At 55.4% G+C, this 10,637-nt stretch overlaps 2 protein-coding genes across 2 annotated transcripts; both read left to right on the forward strand.

Moving 5' to 3' along the window:
- Positions 1–1,032: 1,032 nt before the first annotated feature.
- On the forward strand, positions 1,033–2,506 carry POSPLADRAFT_1137640 (hypothetical protein; the record flags this gene model as incomplete). The annotated part of the gene is made up of 3 exons (XM_024484812.1): positions 1,033–1,090; positions 1,153–2,306; positions 2,366–2,506. The coding sequence occupies 3 exons, from the start codon at positions 1,033–1,035 to the stop codon at positions 2,504–2,506; spliced, it is 1,353 nt and encodes a 450-aa protein (XP_024341020.1).
- A 5,140-nt stretch (positions 2,507–7,646) lies between these two features.
- POSPLADRAFT_1054840 (hypothetical protein) lies at positions 7,647–8,638 on the forward strand (the record flags this gene model as incomplete). The annotated part of the gene is made up of 2 exons (XM_024480566.1): positions 7,647–7,889; positions 7,949–8,638. The coding sequence occupies 2 exons, from the start codon at positions 7,647–7,649 to the stop codon at positions 8,636–8,638; spliced, it is 933 nt and encodes a 310-aa protein (XP_024341021.1).
- Between the last annotated feature and the right edge of the window lie 1,999 nt (positions 8,639–10,637).

Consider the following 10,637-nt stretch of genomic DNA (forward strand, 5'->3'; position numbering starts at 1 on the left):
TCAAGCAGGTCCACTTTTCAGCCTGTCATGAGACCCTGACGGCAGAAGAGGCAGCAGACCTGTACATCCGCGATGTGTTCATGCATCATGGGGCCCCGGCCAAGGTCATATCAGACCGAGGTCCCCAGTTTGCTTCGAAATACCTGCATGCGGTGTACAAGGGACTAGGGATCGAGCCGGCACTGTTTACAGCATTCCACCCTCAGACGGACGGCCAGACTGAGCGCTGGAATTAGGAGATCGAGCAGTACCTGTGTGCTTTCACGAGCCACAGGCAGGATGATTGGGCAAAGCAGCTGCCGCTCGCGGAATTCGCACTGAACAACCGAGTTCACTCTGCGACCGAGCACTCCCCTTTCTTCCTGCATCAAGGGTACAATCCTGAGATCCAAGTGCGGATCAATCCGATGTCTGCGATGCCTGCGGCCGCTGATTGGCTCAAGATCCTAAAGGAGATTCGTGACGATACGTGCTCTGCGCTTGAGCTGTCGGCCGAGCGTATGAAGGTGTACTACGACAAGCACGTGCAGGAGGCACCGGTCTTTGCGCTGGGGGACAAGGTGAAACATTTGTCTTTCCGTTCGATTCCTTGTACTACTAGCGCCCATACTGGTGCCTGTCTTAGCACTCACCCGCAGGTTGAACATTATGTAGCTTACATAATGGGGTCCGTGCGCACTTCGTGCCTGGTATCATACCACTACGTTTCTTTCTTTGCTAACACGACCACATAGACACGATGGTCCATGCGTAGTCGGTACTTGTATAAGTAGTTGTACCATCAGTCGGTCGAACCCTAAGTTCGACCTGGTTATTCATTCAAGTCTCTGCTCCTCTTCGCTTGGGGTAGTGGTCATTCTCAACTTCCTTGCTCGATCTTCAGGACGACGCACTGTCCATAAGTCCTCGCTCGTCGTCTACGAGTCAGGCATTGATATAGGAGTATAGACCGTTGTATCAAAAGGTCGAACTTTCTAAGCTACGTTCCTAGTTTTATCTAGTCGAACATCTCATCCACCATCACGTCGAACAATGCAGTCAACCCGGTTCCCTTGGGACTACCAGCCCTCGCAGGATCTCCCCTTCTCCAGTACGACCGAGCAGACCGTTGCTTTGTCACCACCACAAGAAGGACTCCCATCTATCCTCAAGGCGGCTCCTGGGTTTGCGCAGAAGGCTCCAACCTGCAGATCGTCGCCCATCAACAGCTTGTCAGCTATTACCAGAGACACCCTCCCGCTCACCCAGAAGACGTATTCGCCACCCTACGAATCAACGTCGAACCAGCACAAACAACAGAGAACCTACAGTCACCTGTTAACGAACAACCGTTCGAGCTCCCGGACGTTCAGTACGTTCCCATCGAGGCCCCAAAACTACCACCAGCTCCACCTGCACCAACCAACGCACCGGTTGAAGTTCCTATGGCAACGTTCACTCAAGCAGACATCGATCAGTGCATCGCTGTCGCCCTTGCAGCATACCAATCCCAACAGTCAACTGTCAACCGACCCCTTCGCCTTGACATCCCCGCTCCCGAACCTTTCAGCGGAAAGGCAGAGGACCTCAGACGCTTCATCCAATGCGTCCTCTCCTACTTCGTCGCCACCAACAACACCAGACTTAGCGATGAAGCAAAGATCACCTTCACTGTAGTGTTGATGAGGAAGGACCTAGGGAAGACATGGGCAGACACATACTACGAGAAGTTGGCAGGGGGAGTCCAGGTCTATCCCGATTGGGCAGCCTTCGCCACCACCCTCGAGGAAGCGTTTCCCGAGCATGGAACGCGAATCAAGGCACACCAAATCCTGATGAAACTGCCCGAACGACAAAAGAACAAGAAGACGGCACTCTCCCTTGGAAACTACGTCACCCGCTTCAAGCAGCTAGCGTCAAAAGCCCAGCTCAAGGACGCCGAAGTCAATGGCATCAACCACACCGAGAACGACTACCACACTCTCCACGCCAACTTTGTCAAAGGACTTCCAAAGGAGCTCTATGTCTCTCTTGCAACCAGGGTCGCTAGGGACCAACCCAGCACCATGAAAGCCTGGTACGACGAAGTCCGAAACGCCGACGCCGCCAAACAAGGGGCCCTCACCATCACAGACACCAGGGACTATGACGAGCCAATGGATATCGACGCCGCTGCAGTCGCAGCGACCTTTGCCTCCACATCGGGAGGAAGGAAGTGGGAACTAGGAGCAGTTCTCAATGAGGCCGATATCAAAAGGCGACGCAGGGAGCAGTTGCACAGGACTAGCACTGAAGGACTGAATGCCACAAGTGGGGCTGAAGTCGAAGTGGGTCACAGAAGTGTGGATTAAAGGATGCTACAGCAGGTCTTTATATACATGAGCAGGGGAAAGCATTCCCACGGCAGAACAATAGAGAAAAGAACAATAGAGTCCAAAAGGAGAACAAGGGCCACTTGGCCACAGGAACAATGGAACAAAAGAAGTGTGGCCGGAGCTCTGGTCCGGTCCGATTGCTCCGCAATTGATACAACCATGTGGTCACATGGTGATGTGGCTCCCGCCACCGGGGGATCGTCCTAGGCCGACCAGGGGACTGTGGCAGAGCACATTGTGACAGCCGACCGGAAGCTCCACAGGGATGGGAACCTGTGCTTCTACTGCCACATCAAGGGCCACAGCGCCAAGGATTGCCGCAAGAAAGCGGCCGCATGACAAGGGGGTGGAAAGCCGAACCAGGGAGGATCTGGGAAGGACGGCTTCCGCGCCAGAATCAAGGCACTCTCCGCTGATGAGAAGCGGGAGCTGTATGAAGAACTTACGATGGAGGATTTTTGAAGAGGCAGGGTGAGCTGACGCAACCACTGCCCGTATCCGTTTCACTGTCCCATGTAATTCTAGTAGTCCGAAATGAACACGCTCTGCACATTCCAATTACTGTAGGACGAAAAGACGTCGAGGCGTGCACTTTCATCGATAGCGGTGCAACTGGAATCTTCATCAGCCCGAGATTCGTCCGAGAACATCGACTTCAGACAGAACCTCTTCCCCGACCCATCCCCGTCTTCAATGTGGATGGAACACCGAACAAAGAAGCACTCATCACGCAAAGAGCTCTCTTATCCTACAAAATAAGCGGAGAACCCCGATTTGTCAAAGCCTATGTCGCCAGCATCGGCAAGGAAGATATCATCTTCAGCCATACCTGGCTCAAGCTCGAAAACCCCAAGATAGACTGGAAAACTGGACGAGTGGAACTGAACCACCGGTGAACAAGAGACGAGACCAGGGCCTGGAAGTTGGACCTGTACCAAAGGCGAGTGGCCCGGCTAGAATTAAAGAAGGCCGTAACTATCCCACCCCCAGAACCAACGGAGGACGAATTTGTCGTCATCCCCACCTCAGAGCATGCAACCCTTCCCGAACGAAAGACTAGCAGCACAGCAGGATATGACATCTCTGCTGTGCATCAACTCATCATGTCACAATGTGCTCTGCCACAGTCCCCTGGTCGGCCTAGGACGATCCCCCGGTGGCGGGAGCCACCACACCATGTGACCACATGGTTGTATCAATTGCGGAGCAATCGGACCGGACCAGAGCTCCGGCCACACTTCTTTTGTTCCATTGTTCCTGTGGCCAAACCGCGTTGAAGATGCCATGCAGCAATGCAAGAATCTGCGCCCTGACAAGTACACCCTGGACGACCTTGACAGTGAACTCACTGTCATGGCTATGATCCTGGCCCTCCCTCGCGAGGATTTTGCCCTTCTGCGCACTCAGCTGCTCAATGGCGACCTCAAGAAGGCCACAGTCATCCAGGCCTTTGTCACTGAGGATGCCCAGCGCCGCCATGACTCCACCATTGCCTCCCAGTCTGCCCTTGCAGTTGCCTCGTCGTCCTCTGGCCCCTGCGACTTTTGTGGCGCATCTGGCCACTCCCAGCCACAGTGCTACTCGTTCCAGAAGGCCCAGAAGCAGGCCAAGGAGCGACGCGCCACCAGAGGCAAAGGGAAGGCTGCCACTGCACAGGAGAAGCCTGCAGAACCCACTCAGGAATCCGCTGCAAATGCAAGTGCCCTCTCCTCACACTCCCTTGAGCCCTCTTCGCCCTCTACACCGCTTCAGCTTGATGCTGACTTCACCTGGAATGCAGACACAGGCGCCACTTCTCATATGACGCCTCATCGCCACTGGCTGCGCAACTACAAGCCACTGCGCTTGCCTGTGAAGTTGGCAGACAACAAAGTTGTCTATTCTGCTGGTGTTGGGTCGGTCGTCTTCAGGCCTAGGGTGAAGGGAGCATTTGTGCGGTCTGTGGAGTTCTCAAGGGTGCTGCATGTGCCTGATCTGCGAAGCAATCTCCTGTCCTGTCTTCATCTTGCGCGCAATAAAGGGTTTACAATCACCATTTCGTCTGATGCCATGGCCTTCTACCAGTCTGGCACACTGCGCTTTGTCGCACCAATTGACCCCAACAATGCTGCCTACCTTGATGGCGAAGTTGAGCCCCTTGTTGAGGCCTCAGCACGCATTGCAGCCACTCTGCCACTCGACCTCAACCTCTGGCATCGTTGTCTTGCTCATAACAACTATGCAGACGTCCAGAAGCTTGTCAGAGACGAACTGGTCACTGGCCTAACCCTCAGCTCGAAGCAGCAGCCTGATCCTGTCTGTGAGCCATGCCTAGCAGGCAAAATGCGAGCACACCCCTTCTCTCCTTCGTCTCATGTGTCCACCATGCCTCTGGAGCTCGTCCACAGCGATGTCCATGGCCCTCTGCCTGTCCGCACTCACTCTGGCTATCGCTACTGGATCACCTTCATTGACGACTACTCCAGGTTCAGAGTTGTCATCCTGCTCAAGGCCAAAAGCGAAGCCTTTGCTGCGTTCAAGCGCTTCAAGGCCTATGCTGAGAACCAGCTGGGGGTGAAGATCAAGGCGCTCCAGGACGACAAGGGAGGGGAGTACATGTCCAGTGAGTTCATCGCATTCACAGACTCCTGCGGCATTGTGCGTCGCCACACTGTGCGCAACAGGCCACAGCAGAACGGGGTTGCTGAGCGCACCAATGGTGTTATGTCTGACACTGCCACTGCCATGCTTGCAGAGTCCTCCCTGCCTGCGTCCTTCTGGGGCGAAGCTATGGCTGCCATGGTCCATGTCTGGAATCGTCTGCCCACCGCTGTGCGCCCTGGCACCACACCCTATGAGCTCTGGCACAAGGGCAAGCCCAGTGTTGCGCATCTGCGCGTCTGGGGCTGCACTGCTTATGTGCACATCCAGAAGGACCAGCGCAAGGGTCTGTCGCCTCACATGCAGAAATGCGTGTTCATAGGCTACCCAGACGGCTACAAGGGCTGGAAGTTCTACTGCCCTGACACCAGGAAGGTGGTGATCTCAGAACGTGCCGAGTTTGATGAGCGGTTCTTCCCTGGTCTGAGGCGCACTCCTGCCTCGCTTTCCACTCCCATTGTCGACCCTCCGACCTCTGAGCCTGTCCCTCTCTTTGTACCTGCACTGGATCAAGGGGGGGACGACGACTCTGTGCCTGCCGCCATTCCTGAGGCCCCTATTGCGCCAATTCCTGCAGCGGCACCTCTTCCAGTTGCTCCAGTACCTGTCCAAGCTCCTGCACCTCCAGCACCCATTGTGCCTCCTGCGCCACAAGCTGCGCACCAACCCCCTCCTGAAGCGGACGACCTCAATCTGCCCATTGCCATTCGCAGGGGAAGATGTCATGCACCAGCCCCTGCAAAGCGCGAAGACTCTCCTGATCCCCTCGACCTGTTTGCTGAAGAAGCAGATTTCGTCGAAGTGCAGTTTGCTGGGCTTGCAGCTGGTGCTGACCCTCACAATTTTCGTGAGGCCATGCGCTCTCCTGATGCCAAACTGTGGCAGACAGCCTGCAACGACGAGATACTCTCTCTGATTGCGAACCACACCTGGGATGCAGTCCCTCTGCCTGCTGGAAAGAAGGCCATTGGATGCGGCTGGGTGTTCAAGGTGAAGCACAATGCGGACGGCTCCATTGAGCGGTACAAGGCTCGACTTGTGGCCAAGGGCTACTCACAGCGGCCTGGCTTTGACTACACTGAGGTTTTTGCACCCACCTCTCGCCCTGCTGCCCTGCGCCTTGTCCTTGCCCTCACTGCCATTGAGGATCTGGAGCTGCACTCAGTCGACATCTCCTCCGCATTTTTGCAGGGCGACTTGGATGAGGAGATCTACATGCAGCAACCTGAAGGCTTTGCCCAAGGTCCCCCTGGCACAGTCCTGCGTCTAGGCCGTCCTCTCTATGGCCTCAAGCAGGCTGGCCGCATGTGGAACAAGAAGCTGCACCAGGTGCTCACCTCCATGGGCTTCAAGCGGCTCGAGTCTGACCGCAGTGTGTACATCTATCTGCGAGATGAAGTGCGCATTATCATCCCTGTGCATGTGGACGACCTCACTTTGGCCTCCACCTCGCGCGCTGCCATTGACAAGACAGTCGAGGAGCTGTCTCAGCACTTCAAACTGCGCAACCTTGGCCCCACCACATTCCTGCTGGGCATTGAGATCACCAGAGACCGCAAAAAGCGCACCATGTTCCTGTCACAGCGGCAGTACATCCTGGACATGCTGGAGCGCTATGGCCTCACCAGCTGCAAAGCGGTGTTGACTCCAATGGAGCCTGGCCTGCGCCTTTCCAAGCAGCAAGCCTGTCAGAGTGATGAGGACCGCGCCTTCATGCAGGACAAGCCCTACCTCAATGCGGTCGGCTCCCTCATGTATCTGGCCATTACCACTCGCCCTGACATCCAGTATGCTGTCTCCTGTCTTGCACGCTTCAACTCCTGTCCTGGACCTGCCCATTGGGCCGCAGTCAAGCACCTCTTTTGCTATCTGCAGGGCACCAAGGACCACAAGCTCGTCTACAGGCCTGACGACCTGGGTGCACCCTTTGTCACCTTCACAGACTCTGCTCATGGTGACTGTCCGGACTCTGGACGCTCCACCAGTGGCTACTTGGTCAAGGTTGGCTCAGGAGCGATCAGCTGGTCTAGCAAGCTCCAGTCCATTGTTGCACTTTCGACTACAGAGGCTGAGTATATTGCTGCAGTGGATGCTGGCAAGGAAATACTCTGGATGCGCACAATGTGCTCTGCCACAGTCCCCTGGTCGGCCTAGGACGATCCCCCGGTGGCGGGAGCCACAACACCATGTGACCACGTGGTTGTATCAATTGCGGAGCAATCGGACCAGAGCAGAGCTCCGGCCACACTTCTTTTGTTCCATTGTTCCTGTGGCCAAGTGGCCCTTGTTCTCCTTTTGGACTCTATTGTTCTTTTCTCTATTGTTCTGCCGTGGGAATGCTTTCCCCTGCTCATGTATATAAAGGGCTGCTGTAGCGACCTGTAATATCACTTCTGTGACCCACTTCGACTTCAGCCCCACTTGTGGCATTCAGTCCCTCGGTGCTAGTCCTGTGCAACTGCTCCCTGCGTCGCCTCTTGATAAGCAGTCCCTGACGTACGTAACTCCCCCGCCGAACTTTCTCCGGCGCCTTCACCGCCGACTCCGCCGAGAGGCTGCTTGAGCACTCACTCCTCTCAAAGTTCGACCAGCGGAGGGCCACCACAGCCGCCTCCGCCCCCGCAGTGTCCTCCGTCCCCCCCGACGCCGATAATGTCCTCCCCCTTGACCGCCCCCGACAAGAAGACCCTGAAGCTTCTCCTCCCTCTCCGCTATGACAGCAAAACCATCATCGAGTGCGACAGGTTCCTGTCGCAACTCCGCATCTACTGGTTGATCAACACATCGTTGACAACCATCGAACTCAAGGTGCAGATTGCGCTTAGCCTGCTCGACAGAGATGCCCGCGCCTGGGCCACTCCATACTTCGCCCAACTGGCATCGGTGCAGATGGGCGTGCAAGGGGCTACGACCCCATTCGCAAACGAAGCGGCCTTTGCCCCGCCGCCTTCAAGGCCCGCTTCGGAAATCTCGACGACGAGGCGGCAGCACAAGTGGAGCTGGCGAAGCTCTGCGCGGACAAGACGGTCTGTGAAAAACGCACTGCTGCGGAATTCTCCGCGCTGTTCAAGGGTCCGGCGGACCGCTCTGGGTATGGGGACCTGGAGCTACGCGACAAGTACCTGAGCGGCATCCCCTCCCGCGTATACCGAAAGATCGAGCTCGAGACTTTCACCACGTGGCAAGACGCTGACAAGCGCGCCACTGAGGTCGAGCAGATCCTCGACATTAGCCGGGCCCGTCGGCCCGAGCTAAATAACTTCTTCTCGGCCCAAGGTCGAGGACGCGGTGGGGCACGTGGTGGTGTGCCCACGACACATGCAGCTTCGGCCAGCATCAATGCGGCCGTCGGAAAAGGAGACTTCCCCGGCACCTGCTTTGGCTGCGGGAAGCAAGGGTACCGCCGTTTTGAGTGCCCCAATTGTAAGGACAAGCCTTACACAAAACGCGCCGACGCACGGGCTACGGTTGCCTCGGGATCCACCCAGGCGGTGACAAGCACCCCCGTCGCTTCATCCTCGGCGAGTACAAGCGCCGCTTCAGCGAAATCGGAAGGTTCCGAGCTGGCAGACTTAATAGCACAGATGAAGTCGATGCGCGAGGAGCTCGAGCACTATCGGGCCATGAAGGAGGAGTCTTTTTGATCCGGTCCGCGCTTCGTGCCGCACGCGTCGGGCCGCGTAATAATAACATGTACAATGTATTGGCTACTGTGAATGTTTATGAATTGGACCACGGGTCCCAGCACTTCCACATTCCAGTACACCTCAAGGGAGAAAGATGGCACAAGGATATCATCACAATGGTGGACAGCGGAGCCACTACGAAGTTCATCAACAAGCATTTCATCACGAAGAATCGAGTACGAACGCGGAAATTGAAAGAGCCAATTCCGCTTTACAACATCGATGGAACGCTCAATAAAGATGGAAACATCTCGAAAGTAGCTGTGCTACAGATGCAAATAGGAGATCACATCGAAAAGACGGTGTTCACGGTCACGGACATAGGTCCAGAAGATGTGATCGTCAGGTTGGATTGGCTGCGAGAGCACAACCCTGAAATCGATTGGGAGTCAGGCTCCCTGAAGTTATCATGATGCCCTGAAACGTGTAGTGCCAGGAAGACTGGCCGAATGGAGCAAGCAACGACTGCGTGTGATATGGGGGTCAGGCCCATGGCGCGCAGGCGTTCGCCGAAGTCCAAACGGTCGGTCATAGGCACTTGCCGGAGCAAGGTGCTCCCGGACTTCGAACCCGAAGATGATCCGGTGGAGGTAGAGTGGGACGAAGCCAATTTGATCGAAGCCTGGGAGCAAGGTATCACGCTTTCCGGCGCTCCTCAGCTGTTCGTCGCAGCAGGGCATACGTACTCCTAGCTGTTCGCTGAGGAAGAGATCAAAAAGAAGGTCGTTAAGGCCGCCGAGGAGTCGGTACCTAAACAGTACCACGAGTTCCTGAATGTCTTCTCCAAGGAAGTGTCAGAATGGCTACCCGAAAGGAAGCCTTACGATCACGCGATCGAACTTGTGCCCGGCTACTCGACATTCCATTTGAAGGTGTTGTTGCGACTTGGGGTCGAGCGACAGGAGAAAACCTAAAAACTGGGGGCGTTCGACTGGTTCTTACCGAAGCGATGGTGAGCTAGGCTCGAACCTAAGGCTAGGGACAAGAAAGTATATTAGTTAGTAGGGTAAGAAAAGAATACAACTGTGGCTTACTGACCTAGGGACAAGAGGTCGAAACTGAGGTCCCTAGGGCAGCAGAGGCCGGCTTATATACAGGGGATGTTTAGAGGAGGCTGTGCGCATTGGTCCGTGCGCAGCTGGTCTGTGCACAGCATGCCGACGCGGCCCCGGGGGCCGGTGAGTCAGAGCAGCTGTGTCAGCAGAGCCCGAGCTGTGCCGTGCGCTGCCGCCCCATCTAATCTAATCATACAGTAGATAGCGACGCGTCCATATCGGGTATGTAGTACAGAGGTCGCGGGTTCGAGCCCGCGAAAAGGAAAAATTAAAAAACGGCTAGACGCCGTGCCAACTCGTGACAGGTGTATCCCCTGTCGAACAACGAACAAGAGGAACTGGACAAGTTCCTAAAAGAGCAGTTGGCGAAAGGCTATATACGGGAATCAAAGTCGCCCATTTCATCTTCCTTCTTCTTCATCAAAAAGAAGGAAGGGACACTTCGACCCGTACAGGACTACCGCTGATTGAACGCGATCACGGTCAAAAATCGTTATCCATTGCTGTTGATCGCCGAGATGGTGGATAAGCTCCGCGGCGCTACGCTCTTCACAAAGTTCGATGTCCGATGGGGATACAATAACGTCCGGATCAAGGCCGGTGACGAATGGAAGGCGGTCTTTGTGACTAACCGAGGGTTGTACGAGCCTTTGGTGATGTTCTTTGGTCTTACCAACTCCCCTACGACCTTCCAGGCGATGATGAACGAGATCTTCCACAATCTCATCATCGGCGGTAAGATCCTCGTATACCTAGATGATATACTCATCTTCTCCACCAATAAAGAGGAGCATGAGAAGGTCACACGCGAGGTTCTACGCCGCCTTCAGGATAATGATCTGTTCCTGAAGCCTGAGAAGTGCGAGTGGGACATTCCCAAGGTCGACTACGTCGGCTATGTG

This window comes from Postia placenta (genome assembly GCF_002117355.1).
Source record: "Postia placenta MAD-698-R-SB12 unplaced genomic scaffold POSPLAscaffold_4, whole genome shotgun sequence".
Taxonomy (NCBI): Eukaryota; Fungi; Basidiomycota; class Agaricomycetes; order Polyporales; family Adustoporiaceae; genus Rhodonia; species Rhodonia placenta.